Source organism: Meleagris gallopavo, chromosome 5, assembly GCF_000146605.3.
Source record: "Meleagris gallopavo isolate NT-WF06-2002-E0010 breed Aviagen turkey brand Nicholas breeding stock chromosome 5, Turkey_5.1, whole genome shotgun sequence".
NCBI classification, from domain to species: Eukaryota; Metazoa; Chordata; class Aves; order Galliformes; family Phasianidae; genus Meleagris; species Meleagris gallopavo.
The window spans coordinates 44367837-44391989 of record NC_015015.2 but is presented as its reverse complement, the minus strand read 5'-3'; the positions used below and the strand labels follow the sequence as shown (position 1 = coordinate 44391989).

The 24153-nt window shown below is 36.4% G+C and overlaps 1 protein-coding gene across 7 annotated transcripts in view; it reads right to left on the bottom strand.

The window, feature by feature from the left end:
* UNC79 (unc-79 homolog, NALCN channel complex subunit) overlaps positions 1 to 24153 on the bottom strand; it is a 100071-nt gene that overhangs the window by 23790 nt on the left and 52128 nt on the right. For 6 of the 7 annotated variants that reach the window (XM_019615848.1, XM_031553658.1, XM_010711850.3 and 3 more), the window contains 13 exons: positions 22906 to 23058; positions 21153 to 22373; positions 19069 to 19176; positions 14923 to 15039; positions 12867 to 12950; positions 10482 to 10584; positions 8429 to 8569; positions 5777 to 5815; positions 4780 to 4892; positions 4608 to 4693; positions 3570 to 3743; positions 1983 to 2051; positions 1271 to 1381 (listed from right to left, as the gene is read on the bottom strand). In XM_019615848.1, the coding sequence (XP_019471393.1) occupies positions 1271 to 1381; positions 1983 to 2051; positions 3570 to 3743; positions 4608 to 4693; positions 4780 to 4892; positions 5777 to 5815; positions 8429 to 8569; positions 10482 to 10584; positions 12867 to 12950; positions 14923 to 15039; positions 19069 to 19176; positions 21153 to 22373; positions 22906 to 23058 (2519 nt within the window). The remainder of the gene's footprint in view (positions 1 to 1270; positions 1382 to 1982; positions 2052 to 3569; positions 3744 to 4607; positions 4694 to 4779; positions 4893 to 5776; positions 5816 to 8428; positions 8570 to 10481; positions 10585 to 12866; positions 12951 to 14922; positions 15040 to 19068; positions 19177 to 21152; positions 22374 to 22905; positions 23059 to 24153) is intronic. The other variant, XM_019615844.2, reaches the window with a different exon arrangement.

Here is a 24153-nt window from a genome sequence, read left to right as displayed (position 1 = left end):
GTGCTATAATCTTAGCTTCCTGCATGCAATTAAGACACAATACAGTTACAGAATATTGAACCAGGAAGCACACAAGAAAAACACTAGGTTGTTTAATATCATGTTCTAATAAAATTTTAATTAAATAACTGAAACTGCAGAGGCAGTATGAGGGGAGTGAAATACTTCCTGTATTTCACCATTTGCTTTAGAAGGTATACATAAAATTGCCTTATCAGATATCAAATGCAGCAGTTGTTTCAATTTTAAATGTGTGGGGTTTTTTTATTGTTTCAGTGAAATCTCAGCCAATTCTCAGTTAACATTTCTCTCATTTTACTTTGCCTTGCCCAAAGCCTGAACTATAGATCTAACTCAAATTACTTCCAGTAATTGGAGAATCTCTTCTGTACTCATGATTTTTTTTTCTTTCATAAACTCTTTTCTTTCAAATGAGACAAAAAAGTAATATTTGCTTTCTGCAGTTAAACATACTAATAGATTCTCTTAATCTTCAAACCATTGCATCTGGTGAAAGGTCTTTGTATTTTCTTGTGGTGCATCTTTTCTGTGAGAGTGTCATTGCTTCTTTTGTTTCATTTTTAATGCATGTTCAGTGATTTTAAGTCTTGCATGCACTAAGTGATGTTAACTTCTCACCAATTGCAATAAAAATGAACCTGACAAGTAACTGAGTGTTATTTGTATACTGTATCTTTCAACCAGAATCTTAAAAACTTTTTCCAGGTGTTTTGTTTTCTTTTCTACTCAGCTTAGAGCTATGCATACCAAAGTGAGATACCTAATACAGAATAAAACAGGATTCTAATTTGTGGAATCTTCCGCTGTAATCATCAGTCTGTTGCCTCCCCTCACAGCTTGGCTTTCAAGTGGCACTACTGGGAATATTTAGGATTTTATTGTGCAAAGTATGTGGCTAAATCCATGCACTAGGATATATACAATTATACAGACAGTCATGCATGAATACCAAATGTCACCTCTAAGAGGGAAAAATTTTCAAAAGTTGTGAAATTGTATCAAAGTTTTTTTCTGAGCAATGCTTTCAGTAGATTCCCTTTAACTATCTATACTGGGAATGTGAAATTCAGTGTTATTGATAGGTGCTGCATCGTCATCACTACTTGATTAACCAAACTACATTAAAACCATTGACATGTCTCAAACTTGACACTGATTTCATCTTTACTTACAAATATCCTACTTGATGGTAGTAGGACTCTGTCTTATTTTCAGTGGTCTCTAATGGAAGTTATAATCTTACTGTTACCTTAGTGAAGGCTCGGTAGCACAAACCACACAGTTCCACCAGGTAGGCCAGAGTGAAGACAGCATTCTGAATGACAAAACTTAGTAATTTTGAAAAAGGCTCCAGAAGACTCTGCAATGACATGATTTAGGGAAGTCAGAACTCAGCAAACAACAAAAGGCATTCCAAAGGCTCAGCAAAACAAAAGGCATTCCAATTCAGATATATCTGAATGGAACACCATCATTATTGTTAGTTCAGAAATGATTTTGCTGTGATCTACACTGCTTCAGTCAAATGGCTATTCTATCTACCACAATTTCATGCTCGTACAACAAATTAGAAGAAAAAGAATTTTTAAAAGTTTATTCTCTAGTGTTTATGAGACATCAGAGATTCTGTAGTGTTTATGCAGGAAAACCTTACTGATCTCAGAGGAACTGTACTAGTGAGAACTGCAGAATTGGCCTCTGAGGAAGTTAATTACTTTTTTTTTTTTTTTGGTGGAGAATATCAAATCTTTAAGATACACCCTCACACCCACAAAGGAACACAATCCCACCCACACTTTGTACTACCCTAGGTTGCAAAGCTCTTACCATTCTCCACCATGTATCAGGTTGCACAAATTTATGCTTAAGTATTATGTTTTCCTAGCTAGTGGATAAAAACACATTTGCAGAATAATGCAGGTTGGTTGAACAGGAGGCAACAGAGTGTTCTTGAAACTTACCCTTGTGGCACTAGTGGTAGGTATCTTCAGCAAGCAAATCATTATTCTTAAACTAGAATCTAAAGAACACTGTGGACATTTTGAAGGGAAAAAAAAAGTTAGTACCTTTCTGTGTACATCTCTTACTTTTAGTGGTGGCAGCTATTAATAAGCTACAGGTGAAGTCTGAAAAATGATCTCTGATGACTGATTTTTAGTTACTTTGCCTCAATTATTACTTATTTCTGAACATGTAATCATATCCCCTCAATGGTAACATTACCTCAAGTCTCAAGAAAATTTGACAGAAGCGCTGGATTTAGAAAAATTACATTTACCTTTGGTATTACAAAAATCTCCTTGAAATACATTCCCACTGTAGTGAAAATGGATTTAAAAACGGAGTGAATTTGCACCATCTATCTCATTTCTGTGATTGTCCCGGACTATGATATTTCCCTGTACATCAAGATAGGCTGCGCCCCATGGCATTAGAATAAGCTCTGGCAATAGCTGCTCCAGAGGCCCCATTAAATGTGTTCCCTAAGGTGTAATTGATTTTTCTTCCGTGTAAATCACACAGGTTGCAACAGTGAATGGAATGTCAAGGATCTGTCCTTTGTCTCACCTTGTCCCAGGTGCAAACATCTAGAAGAGCAAAGAGTCATATATGACCCTGGAGGACAGGTGATTGTTTTACTTCTACCACTAATTATACTTCCCATGAATAAAGGGAAGTCATAGTAAACACTCCACCTAACTGGACAGAACCAAGGAATTTAATGTTTCACATAGCTTGAGAGTGACACAGTTTAAAAAGTAATTCACAAAGTTAGATGCTGGATCCTTCAGCTCACACTGATCAACATGCTTTTGCACAGAAGAAATTATTGCTTGGCCCATTCATGCTGTGAGAAAAGAAGTCAGAATAAGAGTATCAGAATTCCATGTTTACTGGAAAGAATCAGAAATTTTTTTACTGTGTTAACTGAAAAAACATCAGGAAATGTACACAGTAGGAAATAAGGCCTCTCTGCTTTGAGCACTCAGGAATAAGAGCCCAAAACTTCTAGATTCAGTTTTCTTATACATTCAGTTTCCATCCATATATAGCCAGAACTATAACTTGGTCAAACAAGCAGGCTGGGCCCAGTTACTTATGGGAATAGTTCCAGTAGTCTCACATTTTACTCTGCCTGTCTGAGTATTGTGTAATTTTAGCAAATTAATTAGGTGGTGCTGGTCTTCTTGTGAGATTTAGTTAGTTTTAAGTCAAAACCAAACAGATGCCAAAACACTGATTCTCTCTAATGCAGTAATCTAATCTGACAAATTCAGGGTATGGAAAGTGTAGAGGAGAAAAAATATCTAACAAATTGTGAAGGAGTACTCTCTAGTCAGAGTTGTTATTGCTTCCTATGGAAAAAAAAAATATTATTAAAGAGATAGATTGGGAGTACAATAAATTTAGTCCTCTGTAAACATTAGTTGCATCATTGGAAAACATTCACAACCACCTGTACTCTGGCTCTCATCCACAACTTTCCCACTGTTTCTGTACATCCTGACCAATGCTAGTAAAGCTCATTTCAAACATCTGTATCATACCTTAAGTGGCAAAACACAAGGGAGTTTGGTAAGGAAGGTCTGAAACTGATTACTAATTGTAGTCCAAAGGTTGCTGGGCGAATCCATTGGCAAGGCTTCCATAAAGGTAGCAATATTTTCCAAACAGCGTAGCATCGCACCCCCTGCTGGTAAATTCTTTTTGTTATTTAAACCCTGGGAAACAAAATGACAACTATAAACAAATGGAAACATGGACGCTTAAACAATATTTGGAATTTCAGAGGTTAATTTTTCCTATTAAATACTACTTACATCTTGTATAGCACTAATGATAAAATGTTTTCTGAGGAATTTGACCTGAGTTTGTGATAGTTAAGTCTAGTTCATTTCCTAAAGTACTGACCAAGAGGTTTCAATATCAAAAGCTTAAGATGCTGAACTTTGAGAGAAAATTTTATACACAAAGTCCTAACTCATATTCTGCCTATATTGTCATGGCACTAAAAAAGAAAGCACAACTCATATTAACCTGTAGCTTGTCCATATTTTCCTTTGGCTAATTTTAAAGAAGCCATTAATGTTCAGTAAGTGATGCACAATTTTTTGGCTTGTGTACTAAGGACAGGACTGGAAAGATGTAAATAATTTTAAAGTTCTGTCAAAATCTTTGTTTGATTCTATGTTCTTGGAAGAGCAGGAGTATGGAAGTGATTAGTACTCATGGCATGCTAAAAGTTACAACAGAAACAAGCCAAGAGCACAGAAGGAAGTTGGCGAAAAGCAAGCAATAGATCTTTGGATTATTTAAAGAAAGTGCCATCAGACACAGATGAGAAAGCCTATATAGGAAGATAAATATTTCTGAAAACCAGAAATAGTGCAGGGAAAGAGATGGTCTAAGCTGCTAAAGAATAAGACAGATCAAGGAGCTGGTCTGTGGGAAAAAAAAAAAAAAAAACACCACATTACTTTTAGTGATATAAGTTTGAACTCCTAGTGCATGAGGAGAGGTGACTTCAGTAAGTCTGATAATGCCTAATAAGGCTAGCAACATTAATAGCGGGATAGCCAACATACCTCTAACAGTTGGCTTAGAGCAGCAATAGAACTCAACTCACTGAAGTCCATCAGAGATGTGGCTAAGGTCCGTAAGAAACTTCCATCTAAAATTGGAATGACATTTTTTCACTGGGTGTTCATATGGGGATAATTGTAGGGGTCAGAATTGTATTCAGGTACTGTCGATCACCTTTAATATTGCTCTGAAAGAGCTGGGGGAAGATGCCATTGGGAGCGAGCTGATGGAACACACAGCGGAGGAACTGCTTGGCCACACCTGCAGCATTTCCAGGGATCATCATGCTGGAATGAAAGGAAGGAAAAGAATGTATAGAAATTGCCTTGCAGATAAAACACTTCTCTAACCTGAAAACATAGTGATAATAAATAAGATTCTATTCTTAATTATAAAAGTGTTCAGTTATGAGAAAGACATAAGCAGAACTTTCCTGATTCAAAAAAATTATTAATTTTACTTTATTAATTCAGGTCAATTATGCAGAGATGGAATTCTGTTTTTGTTTGTGAGTTGTCAGGATTTGAAATACAATCCTGCTCTCACCTTGTGGATTTCAGTGGTACAGATTCTTGGTTTTACCATAAAGCACAAGAGAAATAGGTAAACGGGCACATTACAATTATTAATTTGCTTCAAGAGTTTAAATATTTCCTAATCTCTCACAAATTGAATGGTTTTGTTAAAAAAACAACTTAAGTATTATCTATTTACTCATGAACTGCACTTCTTAGCACTTTTTGCAGCTTTTCAAAACAAATTTATCCTATTCAGCATCTTTTTTAAGTGATGAGACATCACTAGGAAGGGATCTTCATGGTTGAGGATGACTCATTTCACCTCACTTCATTGAATACATGAAGACAGTTTATCAAGGCAAATAGTGAGCAAACACTGAACAAGCTAGAACGATCTGCACTGAAATTCTGGAAATCAGGAGGCATCTTTAAATGAATCTAATTAATCTGAATCTGATTTTTTTTTTTTGTATTCACTACATATGAATACGAGTCCCTATCCATGCTCAAGAGGCAAAAAAAATATATGAATGAAATTAAACTCTCACTTAGAAACTTAAAAAAAAAAAAAAAATTACATTTAATTGTTTTCATGGTCAAGGAGGACAATGCTTTAAATTCATTACTGGACAAGGTATCTTTTGCTACTATACCTTTCTGCTTGATTAGAGAAACTGGTACTTGATGCCAACCTGCAACAAAAATAACAACAATTGAAGCTCATACGCTTTTATGTTTTTTTGTGTTCCATTTTGAATAAAGTCAGTAGACTATAGTTCTACAGAATGTTTAAAATGTTACCAGAAAGTTCTCCTGAAGCGCTCTGAAATTCACACAAATCATACTGGAACAACGTACAAACTCTAACCAGTTCTGTCACAAATACTTCTCAGATTTGAAGACAATTCTACTTCCCTTCCTGTTCCAGAATGATGAAAATGAAGTGAAAACTACTGTCATATGCATATCTAAAACAATTACTAATCTAAAAGGATGTGGCAAAGAATAAACTTTGCCAGAAGCTGCATACGGAGTGAATTGTTTCTGATTAACACGGCAGCATAGACTGAGCCAAAATTCTCCACTTGGCAACCTGAATTGAGGCTTCTCATTTCAGATTTTTGGCACCTAAGTAAGTGGCTTAATTTCAGAAACAGTAAGTATATCAGAGCTCTTACAAAATCAGATGCAAAAGTCAGGGGGTTCTCAAAAATCACATAATCCATTTTTAGTACCTAAATATGGACTAGGAAGCCCAAAATGGGAATCCATTTGAGAAAATACTTAATACAAGCATAAAACAAATCACACACTTAAGTATGCAGAACATGTAAACAAACAGAGTCAGAGCTTATACTATCAAAGCAATGCACATTTAGTAATAAAAGTCACTAAAAGTTGGAAGCATCACCTAGATACAAAATACCACGCAATTTTTACTTTCATCTGGTATGTGTCAGTATTCCAGCTGGTACAAGATACAACTGAATTGCAAGTTCATAGAAAAAGACCAGTTTGCATCAGCAGATGAACTGGCTTTTAACATTTATCTTTGATTCAAGATCCTTTCAGGGTAGATTTAGCTTTTGCTTAATCCTCTGTCAGCCTCAGCTCAGAAGGTTTCTTCTCCAGTCTCCACTACAAACCAAAAGAAGGATCCTAAAGCAGCTCAGTCAAGTGACTGAGCCAGAATGGATGGTGATTTCCATTAATGATGCATGACAAGCTGGACACACAGCATACTTTCAGCTGTGAAATAATCTCAGGTTGGATAATGCAGTGGATTGAAGATAATATTATCTTCAGTTGTCCCAGCATAAATCAGAAAAAAATCAATAGAGTCCATGAGTCCACTGTTGTTAAGAGGAGTCCAGGCTAAAATCAAATGTATTTTCTGACGTACAAATTAATTCTGAGTGAAAACAGCTCTGAGGCCACCTTCAATCAATACAAGCCTAGATCCTGGAATAACTGAAGCATCAGCTTACCTTAAAGTGCATGCGGATTTCTGCAGAATTTGGTGGAACTAATCACATGCCAATAGACATCACAGCTATTTCCAAAAATCTAATGAATTTTCAGAAACAAAAGCATAACAATTTTCTTCTGAAGGAAATCAAATTTCTATGCAAAGTTTCTCCCCTCCATCTGAATGCTATAATGCAAGCATGTTGTGAAGGAGTGTTGTTTTTGTTTGTTTGTTTTATAATAAACAAAACATTTAAATTCTAATTTCCAAATGGAAAAACATCGTGAGACATGAACTACATTAAATACTTGGGAACAACTAAAGCTTTTTGAAATTAACAGCCTGTATGTGTTTATCACTAGCACTCTAAATAATATTTGAACAAACTCTCATCACCATCTCCACTTATTACCTCATTACTTACGTTCAATGTAATTCCATTCTAGATAGCCACTTACTGCTCCTAGAATTTGCCAGAAAAGGCAGCTAGTAGGAACAACATGGGACATTTACCAAAAATACTCCATGCTGCATGCCATCTGCTGCTTTAAAAAACCATCTTCCTCCAAAGATGCAGCATTCCTTCTTCAAAGCACAGAAGAAGTTAAACCACTCAGCCCACATCCCTGATAATTTATCTTCCAATTGATTCACTCTCTATGACTTCTTAATGACTGCTAGTTCTGTATTTACAAGAATCACGCAGATGGAAAGCATCTGTCTAGATTAGAAATTTTGCCTCCACTAGAGTTTATCAGCAGTAAACTGCAGCACTGGAATTAATGAAAATAGAGGGCTTGAATAGTAGCTGTGTTTAACTGGAAGTGGGAGATGGGGAGGCAGGGCTGTAAAGAGCCATGTCCCTGCACAAGTCAGTCAAGCAACTTCTGACACTGAAAGTAATATGGAGAGGAGAGCAGTGCCATTTCTGCGTGTGTAGTGTTGCTCAGAAGTTCCTTCTGAAACACATAGAATGCATCTCTCCCACATCTTAAGCAACAAGTTGTGAAAGCAGCTGAAGCAGCAGTGACAAGTACTACAATACAATGGTGCATTTCAGTTATCCAGTGCATATCTCGTGAAAGTCACAACAGATAAACAGCAGAGATGCCAAACATTTAAGACATTATCAAAGACAACTTGATAGAGCATCTGGTTAGGAAGCCAAGACGTGCAAATCTTTAGTTTTAATAACAAAATATGGTTGAGGAACCTGAAAAGTTCTTCAAGTAAGCAGAACCAGATATTATATATAACTTCATATAATGAAGTTTATGTAAACTCAATTGCAGGTATTCTTTCAATTACATGGAAATGAGGACAGGCCTGAATTTACCTTCCAACAGACTGCATGATGTCTAACAGTAGAGGAGCAGCCAAGTCTGGACTAAGGTGAATGAAGGTTGAGAGCACAACTATTGCCAGGCCTAGTGTTTCTTCATCATATTCTTCAAGAATTGCTCCACAATCATGGCATCTGCAAGGAACAGTAAAACAGACATTGAGAAATTCAAAACAATGCATTCAGCCATATTTATGTCTTTTTAAAGTACTATAATTTAGTACTTTCTATTCAGAATTAATTTAGTAAAAAATGTTATTCTGATCTTTCTATAATTAACCAAAGTCCATGGCTTTCAAATATTAATAAAGGTTTCTGCTAGCTGCACTTGCTGTTTCTGCACTGACGAAGGAAGAGCACAGTGTATGTCTAAGTTTTGAGTCTTACACTGGTAATGCTAAGTTTCCCTCACTCTGTATTGGACTGCTTCAGTTTGCACTATCCAAGAGGAATCTATCACACTGAAGACTAGCCCTAGCAATGTTAACATCAGCCAGTTCACGCCACTTGGTTTTGGGGAAAGGGTCATGTCCCTGGCACTTTTCTATATAGCAGCATAGGCACAATGACATACATAGATGATCTCAAAAAGAGAGAACAATTTCACATTGTCCTTTCTGTTATGAATTATGAGTAACAGATTATGCAACTAGAAGCAATAACCTGATTGGCCTACACAGCATTTATCACTCTTAAGGAAATGAAAGAAGAAAATGAGAGAACCAATCAGGGGCACAGAACCTTAGACTTTGGAGAAACCTCCTTTTCCAGGACAAATTTGCTGCTGAGTCACTTCCTCCTCCTCAAATACTAAAAAACAACCAAAGAAGTTCTGAAAGAACTCTCTAATGTCTAATTATATAGAGGATGTCAGACTCAGGAGAGATGAGACAGGCTTTCACAACCAAGCATAAAAACCAAACCAATGTGGGAAACTAGCTTATCTCAGCCCAGTTTGCTTAATTTAATCAATCAGTTGCTAATGATTCCAATAGATTGTGATATTTCAACCTAATGGAATTGTACAGGCAATTTTCTTGACTTTGTCACTAAACAAAAGGAAAATATGCCAACAAAGTCATAAAAATCAAGCTCAGCTGGTCTACATGTTAATAGGTCGTTACCTATAACATGTAGACCAGCTGAGCTTGATTTTGTTAGAGCTAGAGCTTTGGAGAATTGATAAAAGGATGTGTCAAAGATAATCCTAACCTTGGGGATCCTTCACTTTGTGACACTATAAGGTCTGCTTCCAGTCACAGCCTGCTCATTGGCCTTAACCAGTGATCATTCTGGTAGATCTGTTTACCGGACTGAGCACAGTAGCACAACCAGGAACTTACAGTTTCTATTCATAGTTTTTCAGTAATTCAACACGTAGCTCTTTTCTGACAGCTTTCCTTCTCCATTAAATGAGTACACTTAATACTTATTTTCAGAGGCATTTTAACCAACAAGTAGATGTTTGCAAAACCCTTTGGGATTAGTGCTATGTTGGTAACAGAAGTGTTGATGGGTAATCACAACTTTCTACTTCAACTGAAAACCAGAAGAATTTGAAAAATAACCTTTTTTCTTCCTAAGGTGAGAGTGGTTTCCAGTGATCACAAGGAACCATTGATTTAAAATAGGGAACAGTACAATTTCACCCATTTAAGCAATCAGTTTTAATTAAAGAAAAATCCAAAATTTCTGTTACCCAAGTGTCCTTAGTAGGTTACATATATTGTATAATTCTAATCATGCAATTATCCAGTTTTAAATGAAGGGTAGAAACTGTCTCCCTTCCCCTTCATGTACATACAGTAGCCTGAGTTGTATTCTCGCCAGTGCAAACTCACAGATATCCCACTGAGTTGGAAACATATCTTGTGGGCAGTGTTTTGAAATTTTTTAACTTAGAATAAAATATATTAATTAATTCAAAAAAGATAGCATACAGTTAAAAGATAAAAAGTAAACTTTATTTCTGTTAAGTATATTTGTATTTACTTTGATCTATATGAAGTTTAACTAGTTTTTTGAAAGAAACAGAAAATGAACTTACTTGTCAGTCATCACAGTGGGCTGGTCATCAGCAAATTCTTCTGGTGCAGGTACAAACATACTGACTATACTGGGTGCTGATAACAAGCTAGATTTTGTGGCACCTTTAGGCAGTAAGGAACAATAAAAACAGAAAAGCAAAAGGAAATCACTAAGCAGAATCCCAAACTGCACTGGCCTGAAGATCAGGCTTGTAAGGATGAGCCATGATTTGACTGTGCATGGATTAAGAAATATGTATGTCAACAAAAAAATATAGCATGTTCCTCCAATTAACTATAACTATCAACTATCCTTGAAAAAAAGATAACAAAGAAAGCAAATTCTGGGAAGGGCAGGTATCTGTGTATCTACCCATATTTAGGAAGAGAGGATAATTCTACAGATTGTATTAGACTGGAAGAAGATTTGCATCCTTCCTCATACTTTCAGGGAATCACCTTCTCACCATTATTAATGACATGAAGAAGTAAAAAAGTTTGTATGCCCAACCACCATGTCATCAGCTTATTCACAGCATCCCTAACAGAGGCATGAGAGAAAAATAAAAAAAGGGACAGTTAGAAGAAAGAATTTATAAGAACTTGAGAAACACTGAAAGCATTAGAGGGCTGGTAATTATAAATACTTTCCATTTAAAGTTTTCACAAGCATCTTGATTCTACAAAACTGAGTTTTTCAGCTGGGAGCCCAGAGACAGCATAACTTTGCCAATATATGAGATTTCTTTAGCACTAGGCAAATTGTGCACCACTGTTTTCAGACAGATGTTTATTTAAAATGAAAAGTTGTGTAAAATGGAAAATCCAAACTCTTTGCTTATTTATGTTCTGTTTTCCAGAATTAAACCAGAATAAGGTAGTCTGAAAATCTAACCAGTATGACAGTCTTCTCCGTTAATCCCTTTTTCTGCATTAAGTATTAATGTTAAATAATTTCAGGAAAAAAAAAAAAAAGTATAAGTGGTAGGACTCCAGCTACTTTAGCTGCAAAGGAAACCTCAGGATGATGAATCCAATGTTAATGGGCTTGTGGATAGGCCATCAGGAACTTCTATCAAAGTTATGGTGATATATAAGTCATGTCATTCATCTTAGGTACATTTCAGTGGTCATTTAAATATTGTTGGCAGTTTCATCCTGCAGGTTAGCAAGACAGAGAGATTTAATTCCTATGAAAAAAATACCTTATGTTTGCGCTTTGTATAGCTGGCATGATAGACTGCATTACAACTGCTCCCAGAAAGATCAGCTCAATTAATGAATCCAGGGAACTCAGCTGATAGACACCATCACATCGTGTATAAGCTGCCCCAAAGGCATCTCATTCCAAAGATCTATCTATGACAAGCACATTTTTTAATCAACTTTTAGAAAAGTATCTATGCCTATTTAATCTGAATTCAATCACATGTTAATGTTACCAACTTTTTTTCTGGTTCTTTCAATCTGCAGATTCAAACTTAACATTAATATTAGCATGTTCTGACAATATTTAACTATGGAGGTGGCTTCCCATGGATGCTTAGTTCAGAAAGAATTTCTGATAAGATAATCCGAGCTATAAAAGGAAAATCAAATTTAATAGCACCTCTCAGGCAAAATAAGAAGCTCAGAAGATTCCATAATATTTGAACTGAAAATACGAGTGTTGAGGTTTATTTCACAAGAAGATGATATTTTACTCAGAAAAAAATATATTTCTTTACATACGGAGTTCACTATTTCATAATTGTTCCCTGAGACTTATCTGGATGAAAACAGACACTCTAGGAAGCCCAGAATACTCTTCAGAAATGTAGGACATCATCCAGAACATAAGGAATAGAAGATTTTCCATATATTTCCAGCCAATTACTTTCCCCTTAACAAACAAATCAAGATCTCTCTATTGTGAATTTAGAAGTTCACTGTCATCTTCTCCAGATAGAAGGCCCATTGCAGCATGCAAGTATTAATAGCTGTCATAATGCAGGACACAATGTTGGGATAGAATTCAACTATACAAAAATGTCCTTCACTCGTTTACTGAACAGAAGAAAAAAAAACACGATTTAGTTGGAAGAAGGTAGGTCACTGCCACATCACAAGATTGTAAGAAAATCTGTACATCTTTGGCTATGAGGATATTGAATTGGCAACTTCCAGCTTGACAGCACAAGCCCAGCCAGAGAAAACAGTAGCAGAAAGCCAGTGCCTCTCATCAGCTGACCCTGTGTTGAATGAAAAGATTTGTCTAATACTTTTTCAGTAATGTATTCTGCAGGACAGTTGAGGGCTTTAAGATAGCTGAATGGAACACAAAATTCACTGTTATTTGGTACTAATGAGAAAACATTCCTAGTAGTCTTTGCAGAGAGATCAGGTCAACTGGACACTGAACTAACCTCTGATTCTTAGCGGTGGTCCCTCCAAGTCAGGGTTTAGGCAAACAGGGACATTGCATAGCCGTTTTCCATGCTGTATCTGCTCTGTGAATAAATACAGAACTTCAGTCTCCATCACTATGAATCCAGTACATCACCAGTACAAGAAGATATAAACAGTTAAACCAAGAAAAAGACAAATAAAACAGCTTTGGGGGGAAAAAAAAGGAAAAAAAAAAGAAAGAAAAAAAAAGTTAATTTTTAAGCATAGAAAGAGCAAAAGAAAAAGGGAGGAATAGAAAAATAGAAGTCCACAAAAGGAAAAGTGACAGATTACAGAAAACCAAAGAAGGCATTTTGAGAAATCCAACTAAACAAGAAATGAAGAGCTAACTGTAAAGATTCAACAAGGTACAGAATATAAGAGCCACAATAAAAAAACATTAATGTTTAGAAATACCATAGACTAGAAGTTCATGTATAGCTTGTTCTGACAGATGCTAGACATGCAATGATTTTAATGTACAGATAACAAGCTTGAGAAAGAAAGTTTTGAAATAAGAAATGAGAAGCATGGTACCTACCCGTGTTTAAAAAAATAAAAAGCATGCATGGACCAAGCTTGTGTCATATAATTCTGCATTATAACAGTTGTTACACTTGAGCATGAGTCTCAAAACTGTAGCGTGACATTGAAATGATTAACAGTCAAACTGACCATTTGTCCTGAAAAAAAAGTAATCTGTCCAAATAGTATTTTTACTTTAAAGCTAGTGGTTGAAAAGGAGACAGAGATGCAAAGGTTTCTGGAAGAAAACACTTTACTTAGTATCTCAATAATTGTAGGCCTTTAGTTGTTATGAATGTTAGACAGAAAAGTAGCAGGTATTATGAAGTAATCTAGTGGACTTAGAACAAGGTTAACAAGATGGAGCTCCTACGTGGTTTTGAGTATTGACCTGTTCTTCTGAAATGTAGGATAAATACTTCTCACAGAAGGACATTAGTATCTTCTTAATATCTAAAAACCTGTCTGAAAATCGAAGTGATACCAACTAAGTCTCTTTAAGAAACAAACTTATTTGCTGATAAGACAAAAACCATTGCTACTTTTGACAAATTCTCCCCTTTATGATTTAAGGATCTCATGCTGAGCATGCCACTCAGCAGACTGGACTATCAGAAAGGAAAGACCTGAGGTATACGCTTATACCTTTAGCCATGTTTCAGATACAATATTTAGTTTGATGGAACTGAAGGCTGAAGACTGAATTAAGCAAAACCTTGAGCACAACTGTCCAGAACTGGTAGACATTCATTCAACACACTAAATTCCACAAGAGGTTTTAAGCATTCTCTTCTCTGGACACATGTGGACCTTCTCCTAAGTTCATAAGAAGCACAATTCCATTATGTCACTAACACCAAGATGGGCAATGAATGATCTAGTCTCTAATACAAAATATAATTATTTCATTGTTTAGTGGTATCTGCTGTCAATTTGAGCACAAGAGAACAATTTTTAAAGAAGATTTTTTTAAAAAAGTAAAACTTCACATGAAGAACGAGGAAATTATGTGCTTATTTCTATTTTCATTGTCTGCTTTATTTTCATCTTGAGCGGTGAAAAAGGTAAGTAAATGGAAAACAAACTTCAGGTGTTCATCATGAGCTGGCAGAAACTTTCAGAGCTTTCAGAGAAATGAAACTGGATAGTATAGCGTGCAAATCCTTAGTGTACCAACACCATTGTAAACACATATGCAAATTAATGATTCCATGCATCAAGGATGAAATTCTATACTTAATGAAATCAACAGCAATACTTCTATTTCAATCAGCTAGATCCCTGGTATGCAAAATTATGGGGACACCATTGTACCAGAGGGGCTACATCCCAAATATCCCAACTCACACCAGGTGAGAATCTGCTATTTACTATGCAGGTTCCTCTTTAGACTTGAGACTGATTATTTACCTGCAGAGGTAGAATAAAAACACCTACTCTTCTAGTGGATTGATACAGAAAGTAATTGGTTTAAGGAAATAAAAATAAGGAACAATAAACGCAGCTCACCAGTATCCCAAGTGCTGATATTGTGGGGAGCACTAGACTGGTGTTCCAGCTGCCTCTTCATTAGCTGGTTCATTGTCAGAGCTCCCAAAGAGCCTCTTTTCATTTGTCTGAACTGAGCTGCAAGTCAGAAATGCAAAAGGATTTCAAGGGCTCAAACAACATGTAAAACTACTCTTATTTCCTGAACTTTCAAGCCAGTATGAGGTAAATAGAGATAGGACACGAATTGCTCAAGGATCCTGCTCGAGTCAATACACATTTTTCACACAGCTACACAGGGTAAAATTACGGCCAAATGACATATCATAAATGATTTGGATCTACGATCTTATCTACTATGCCTATTGTCAGTACCTTTTTGTCACCAAATAACACAAGTTCTTCAAAATACTAGGTGTCTGTGCAGTGTAAGATACTACCCCAAAGTTCCCATGCAGATAGGTGATAAACTCATGCACTGTGTTCTGAGAAAGGAAACACGGTCTGGTCTCCTCCCAGCAAAGTATGGAGGACTACTGTATCTATGCTCACTAGTGGGGAAAAAAATCTGTTTTGCTTACTGAGTTCCACCAGCATTCTTCATGTGGAGGCTTCTTAAATACTTGCCACTCAGGCATAATATCTGCACATTCTTCTAAAACGTGAAGTCAGCATGCTTTTCAAAATGGATCCACTACATAACTGCCCTTCCATTCTTCTTCCAAGGAGTAACAAGCCTTTGTCATTTTCTTATCTGACCATTTATAATACCTACTTAAATGAGTATTACTACATTATTTTATGGATTTGTCTCACTAGACAATGCTTCCAGAAAGAAAAGAAAAAAACACACTTGTGGATTTACTATTTAAGACTTTTCTGGTCATGTATCTTTTGTGTGCTTAAATGGAGGAAGAAATAAACTGTATAATATTCCTGACTTTCTTACTTCCTTTCATTCATAAGGAAAAAGCACATGGAATAACCATAATACTTTCATTTTGCCAGCTGAACGTGAACAATATAAAATATTTCCACCACAGAAATAAAACTCATTTTTTCACAGTATGAAGACAGAGACTATGATTGAACAAACCATGCATCTCCATGCAGGAAAGCCTTACAAATATTGCCGTAAGCCTACGTTTAAATGACTTCCTCAGTAAGGCTCAACAGTAAGGACAACAAATCAAAATTTTCTAATGATTATTTTCATTTGTTCAACATTGTTTTAAAACCATATTAATGTTAGTTCAAGCAGTTCACTTTTAAAAATCCAGAAGTACCTAGCTAAGTTATGAAAACAAACCCAGACTTTCATGTTATTAACTGTGATGAAGAACTTCAGACATGAGATAAACCACAAACAAAACTCTGAGAGGTTGAGTGCCTTTATCCTAAACTGGGTCTATTCAGTGGAAGTTCACACACAAGCTTTTACTAAGCTATTTTACTAAGTGAAGTATTTTAAGTTTTACTTTATTATATCCTTTCAAAGTGTCAGAGTGCACTTAATTTGGTATTTTTGGTACAAGTACAGCCTCCTGCAGCACTGCTGCAAAGTAGTCCCTGTATAACTAAACTTCTGGAATGGAACCAGACCAGAGCATTATTACGTGTTTCATTTTTTAAGTTATATTGCAGTTGTTTTTCAGAGAAAATTAGGAAAAAAAAAATTGCATCAATTTCAGGGCAAGAACTTTAAACACATATTTTATCACTTTATCAAGTACAGAATTTCCTAATGAAAGAATGGCAATTAATTTTAGAACTGACAAGACTGCTCGGAGTGCAGATGACTGCCAAATTTTAGAAAATTGTCTCTGAATTTTCTTAACAGCTTTTGTGGTTAGAATTAAAAAAACTTTCATGCACATTTCCTATCATCAGGCTACTGTTAAGTAGGCTTGGATTTCTACTGTTATTTACCTGATTTCTCATGTTGTTCTCACAACAATTTCAATTACCAGGAATCAAAAAAGAAAATCCAAAAACGTAAAATCCAGAGAGTTGTCAGCTTTTGAACCATGTTGGAGCCAGGCTGACTGCTGTGGACCAGCATGTGACTTTTCCAGTCTATGACTCACTGGTGATATAGGGCAAGAAGCAGTTCATGATCAGGTGGTCCACAGAAAACATGTGAATCACGAAGGGATAAATAACTTCCATATATTATTTGGTGAGTCTTTCATATATTAGTTGTTGACCTGATCAATCACTTTGCTGAGAAATTCTCTCCCCAAGAAGTCCAAAGGCAGTATCTTCCTATCACAATTTAATGACATGCTTTCTGTGGTTTAGCAGTGATTGAACAAGCAACGTTATCTGTTTGTGTTATGAAGTGCCTTGCGTGCACAATCCTGATCAGGACTTGTTATGCAAAACACTGTAAAGGCATGTAGTAAAAGGCCAAAAATACTTCAATCAAAATATACAAGGGACACAATGGAAGTATCCATGCTCCATTTTACAGCTGGAAACTGAGGCACATAGAAAGAAGTAAATTGTTGAGAGGAGTTGAGCTATAACATCTACTAACTCCTTCGGTACACAAAGGTGAATTCTACCTGGCCCCATGAACTTAATAAGTTAAGCTTAAATATTGAGCTGATACAGCTGGTCCCTTACAATTCTGGTGACCAGAGATGGGAAGTCAGTGGTCCCCTAATCATGGTTCTCCAATTCTGAGGTCTGGGCAGCCCAAGTTAAATACTGAGGTTATAAAAGGCATTAAGCCTCCACCGTTTCCTTCTCCTTACTTTTTAGGTGACCTCCTTCTGCTCTTTCAACCTGACAAACTTGAAAAAGCCTTTTTTGTTGTCTGACACCACAGTAAACAGTGTAAACTCAAGTTGATGTTTGGCATTTCACATTTTCTTCCTGCAGATGCAAACTACAGTTCTGTACTCTTTCTGTGAACCCAGGCCTTGCTTGCAGAGGTCAGATATTTTCCAGTTTATTTCCAGGCAGAGTTCCCTGTTCAGACAGGCCAAGCTTCTGCCCCACTTACTTGACTTTGCCATACAGTGGGATACACACTCAAACTGTTGTGGTTCAGAAACATCCTCAGGTACCCTCTGGGATCTCTCTAGCCGCTTGCTCTATTCTGCACCTGCTGCTGCTGCTTCCATTTCTGCTGCAACTACCAGGGCTTCCTGCAACTTCCTGCCATTTTGAACTGCTCAGTATGATATAGATACTACTTCAGATTTCATGTACTGGAATTTACAGAAACACAGAGCACTCACTGAAACCAGACAGTGATAGATCTTAACCAGTGGCTATGTAGCTGCTTTTCAGGCTGTCATTAAGTGGACGACGAATGTTCAATTCTATGGAATGCACAACTCTCAAGATGCTTTTGGTAAAACCAGAGAGGAAAACACTGTTCCAAGAGCTAATCTGGCATGCCACAGTAACATCATCTTTTAATAGGGCTGATACTCCGGTCTAGCAGTTCACTGGTATCAAAGCAGATAATCATTTCCCCTTCCTTTTCTACTACCCACAGATGCTGTCCCATCAACCTTCAGGTGTCTTACTTAACATTGCCTAGATGGACATGCAATTCTGGGTTTTGTTAAACTATTCCAAGATGCCTCCACCTTCCAATGTTAACTACACCTGTTCTATTAAGCCATGTGACAATAACTTTTAAAATCAACCTTGTCCACTTTCTCCTGAGATGAGTATAGGACTCCCAGATAAGAAGTTAATGCATTTCAGCTGAGTGGCACTTAAAAGCACTTTACAAAAATTGCAAGAGATTTGTTGTGTGTTTTTTTTCCTAAGGTAGAACAAAAATATTATGAAGACCACAGTAATAGTCCTAAGAAGCTCTCATCCTCTTCTCTGTGCACATACAGTTGACAGTGTTTTCTCTCGCTGTAAAATAAGCATTTAGCTTCAGTGAAATTCTGCTTTTATCTGCTACCTAGCCTAAATCAGGCAAACCACATTCCACAAATTTGCCAAGTCACAATAGAAAATCTTGTGGTTACTGACTGCTAAAATCTTCAACATAGATTAAACAAATCTAATGATGTCCAGCACAGCTATGTTTCCAAGAATCAATAAAACTCAGAGGGAGGCATTTGCCATATATGATATGTATCTGATGTATAAGTACAAGAAGAAATTAAATTCTTCGATCAGGGATGCACTTACTTGATATGGAAGAGTGACTACTTGTCTCTGGGACACCTGCTTCAAGGGTTGGTGCAGAAGATGATTCTCTTGGCATTTCCAGAGTTGAAAGCCCTTTGGCAGCAGGATCTACATACAGAGATTTTACTTAAAATGTCAGTGTTCAGAATTGATAAATATTTTCCATCTGCTTTCACGCTGGATGTCTTTTTCACATTTCTTCAATCATCCATTCACCATCTGGCATTTGCAGCATTTCTAAAAGAACTCAGTGGTAATGTTTACAGATGCACAGGGATTTATTACTTAAAATCACTTTTTGAAGGAGATTTGTACATACGCCCATTTAGAGCTCAGAAATAACTAATGCACGTACAGTTTGTTTTCAATCCTGTTCACAAATTAATTAACAGAACCACCAACATGTAAATATGTATCTGTGCTATAAAGAGGCTCAGGCACGAAATTCTGTATCCTACAGTTGTGAGGTTGAAGAAACAATCGCCATTTTGCATATTTAATTCAGAAATCACTTTTGTCAGAAGCCCTTCTAACACATACGGATGTACAACAGGATGACAAAGCTCAAATAAGGCTTTGAACTTACAATCACTGTTTTATGATGGTGATATTAAGCCTACTTAAATTAATTACAACAAATATGTTCTCAAATAAATTAGTTCGTAAGGCTAAAACAAAGGAAAACAGATGCATGAGACACATTAAACTACCCAAGTAACTAAATTACCTAGTTATGCAAACTGACTGTAACGTAAGTGAGCATTTAATGAGTCACTGTGATTGGTTTATGCTCCCTTTGGATGACATATGTAGATGCCTGCCAACAAATGACTATTGTATATAAATCCTAGATTTCATGTGGCTTTTCAGAACTGGGTCAGTCCTTTCAAGATGTTTCAAGGATGTTTTCGTTAGGGAATTCATGAAAACTTACTAGTGGTCCTTACAGTTAATTAAAAAAAAAAAAAAATTGAATCCAAATGCTTTTAATGACCATTCTTCTCAAAGAACCTATGTGAAAGGTTCAAAAGCACTTGGCTCTCTTGTTTTTACAAAGCTTCAGCAACTTACTGGTACTACAAATGGGACACTCAGCCTCAAACAAATGTAACAGCGCAGCTACGATCACATAGAACGATTTCTCCTCGTAGAACTGAGATATCACAAATTCATGAATCATAATTGGAAATTATACCGTGGTTCCCTCTGAAGTAACTGAGAAATAAGTGAGGTCAAGCATACATAAGTATTACTCTTCTCTTCAAAGAATTGAGGCCTGGAGGATTTTTTGATTTTATAATTAATGTATGTTTTTAAAAAGACTGATAAAAACCCAATCTCTGAAAAATCCTGAAAAGAAATAGCCACAGAAGAGGCAGCAGAATACATTTTTAACACTGTTCTAGACACATTCAGTTGAAATCTCTACAGTTAAAACGTACTTTCTCTCTACCTGAACTAAGTACCTAGTAACAAAGCCCTGTATTGAAATGATCTGAAAAAAACTAAGGATAAAGGAAGTACTCCGTAGTTTTCCAGCTAGCATTTCAAATCTTTAATAAGTACAAGCCTTGTAAACTTTATGTATATCCAACTACAGTATAAAAACAAAACATGAATATCTTTGTTACTAAATGCAATCTGTAGTTAATCCCATGTGCTCTTAGCTGTGCTAAGTTTGCTTTCCAGTTTGCTTTCCACTGCCTTCTGTCCGCAGAAGAAATAAGAGACAAAAATCACTATCTCAAGAGAATGACCAGCATAATATGGACTAGATTAACAGGATAAAAGGCACAGAAGAATGACAATTTTACTGACTGCTCAAATAAAGAAGTCACAGAGTTCCACTCCCTAACTTTAATATGAGGGACAGTGTATTTGTCATTGAACTCAAACTTCCTTTTCACATGAGCTCTCCCCTGGCCGTGCATGATAGCTGCATGGTTAGTACATTCCTTGTGAAAAACAAACACCTGGAAAATTTCAGCTAGTTCAGATTGCACCAGATCACATATCTTTCTCTGTATACCTATCTATTACAAAAACCTTCCCAATATGTCATTAAGACAGCATTTTCAGCTCACCTGCTTCCTTCTGTTCTCCCAGCTTGTCAAGGATGTTAAAGGAAATGTCCAGGTATTCTCTCTGAATAGCACTCACAGCAATCTTCCTCTGCTTCCTCTGGCGGGGGACAATCTGAATCTTAAATTCTGACTCCTCAGTCTCCTCTTCTTGTTTTTGTTCTGTGTTTTGTTCAGTATCAGACTCTGGGTTGTTACCAAGTTTATCACTTTCGGTTTGCTTTTCAGAATCCTCAGGAACTTTAATGAGCACTGTTTTAACATTGGGACTTGGAATTGCTCCGCTAGGCCTAATTTCCTCCACATTGAGTTCAGAGTTATCATCAAGGGACGTTTCTGGAAGGGCAAATGACTTCTGCAGCAGGTCCCTTTTCTGTTTCAGTGTTAGTGAGTTCCCACAGGAAACGTCATGAAGTTCTTCAGGCTTACCTAAATCCAAAGAGTTCTTTTTATCTTTGGGAGAAGTAGAAAGGATGTCCTCTATTCCTGCTGAAGTGCTGTTGCTTGTATCCTTAGAGCTAAAGTCTTTGGAGCAATCTTCAATGCTGAACTGGACTAGAGGTGTTGTGCTGAGGCTGAGCGCAGAGATGTTGATAGGTGTTGAGGGAGATGACACAGTGGTTTTGCCAGAGACCTCATCATTTAACTGGTTTATTGTTTCTTCTTCATCACTCTCCACTATTCTTAGAGGAGGAAGTGGTTCAAAGACTAAAGAGTCACTGTCTGAAGTGGAAAGTACTGAATGCTTTTCGGGGCCTGACGTTGAGTCAGAGGACAAATCTATCAGATCTAAATCTTCCTTGGGACCAGTAGGTTTAACTGGAGAGTCCACCTTCACTTCAAAAGTTTCCATGCAGTTTAACCTAACTTCTGGTATGACAGGTCGTCTTGTTTCCTGGAAACTCTCTGCAGAAGGAGGATTTTCTTGTATTTCTATATTTTCAGCTTTAGTAGAAGAATTCTGTCGAGATCGTCCGTAATCACTCTGCCTGTGTATCGTGTAAGCAGCAGGGACAGGTGGTTTTTCTAAGTCACATCGATCTATGCAGGACTTCCTGCGATGTTCATCTAATGTAAACAACAGGGAGTCTGCATTCCCTATATCAAGAGATTTTTGTTTTAGAGAGCGTAGTTTTTTTTTCTGAATGCTTTCTTCTCTCACACAGCGTAGAATACTGTCTTGTAAGGCCCCCGTCTCTCTATATTCAGCCAGCTCTATTTCACCTGATTAAAACAGAAAGAGCTAATACTACCTTAGTTGGAAACTTCTGCAAGATATCTTCATCTCACAATTCACTGGCATTTCAAATACAAAACCAGTATTAATCAAAACTCTCTAAAATTTGTTTTCACCTCAGAGACATATCGTATTGATTTTTACAAATTAAAAGAGATAAACAAAGCAATAATTACAAAAAAAAAAAAAAAAAAACCTACACTGAAATAATGGGATTTGTCCAAATTCTAGTCATCCCAGATAGATGCAACCTGCAGGCAGACTGCATAACCCTATGCATTGGATAGAAGATTACACAGTCAAGTAATTTCTAAGGACATTTGGCATGGCTGTGTTTGTTATAAAAAGCAAAGGAAGAAATTAGCTACACAGACCATTTTGAAGAGGTTTCAAAATAACTTTGGATTACAGCATTGTGGACATGCATGCAATAAACTCTACAAAGAAATGTGGTAATTTGAAACTATAAGTGGGAAATTGTATTTCTGCATGAGTAAGATGAGAAAAAAAAAATCATACTTCTCTGAGCATTCATCTCAACTGGTTGATATTTCACCATTTTGCTGCCACCAATTCTTTTCAGTCTTGCAAAGAATGTTTGAGATTCTTTATTGCAAGGCCCAGTTGGTGTATCATGAATGTCAGACTCATCAAAAACACTGTCTTCCTCTGCTGGAGAAAGAAAAAACGTTATTAATCTTCACAAAGTGTAATTCCTTGACTGAAAAGCTGTCAATATGATAAAGCCTCAGCTAAGTTTTCAACTAAATTTGAAGAGTCATCTGAGTTTTGTTTAAAAACAAAACAAAAAAACCTAAACACCAATAGAAAATAGCTAGAACCTCTCCATTATTTTTACATCATGAATTCAAGTCAGAAAGAGCAGAGATAAATGGAAAATGGGCTACAACAAAAGCATATTTATGCTTTTACCATTCTAAGCTGACATTTTCCTACTAACAGCACAGATTCCTTAGATGAAAGAAACAATAACTTTGGACACTAACTTGAGTAAATAACTGTCTATACTGCTCAATGAGAAACTGTAAGTTGCAGGAGATGGGAATTAGTATGACTGCAGGGTCTATAATAAACAAAAAAGGAAAGTGAAAAAGAAAAAAAAGAACAATAATCTTGAATGGCTGGTAATAGTAATGGAATGAAATCTAATAATATGAACTATGAAAATGTTAATCTGAGTAGTAATAGTAAAGCATTATGGTTGAATTTGAGAACCTGTGGTTGGAAATGGCAGAAAGGAAGACAGACATAAGTCCATCTATGCACCAAAAAATAAATACATTGCCTATATGAAATAGCTACTTAAAAAAAAAGGAAAGGGAAAAAAAAAAAACATATTTATAATATGTCTCATTAGGCACTTCCTTAGGATTCAAGAGAAGAAATAAATTTTGCCCTGTCAATTCTATTAGGTGGGCATGGAGAGCAAGTGCATTTGGTGTTGAGGAATGAGAAGGAGGCATAGAAGTCGAACAGCTGGAATGGTCAAAAACTGAAGGCATAAACTGAACATTAATGTCTTTAGCCTTCAAAATGGCAGAAGTTTCTACTAGATGTGAAGTCCTGAAACAACCATCTTAAAGCATCAGGGATAAGAAAATTAATCGATAAGATGAAAAAAAACATCAAAGAAAGTTGATAATATGAACTTCTGTAGGGACTGGGCTAAATAAATCAAGAGACTACTTTTGACCTAATCTTACACCAACTCACACCATCACAGTACCTGTAACAGCTAGCAAGCAG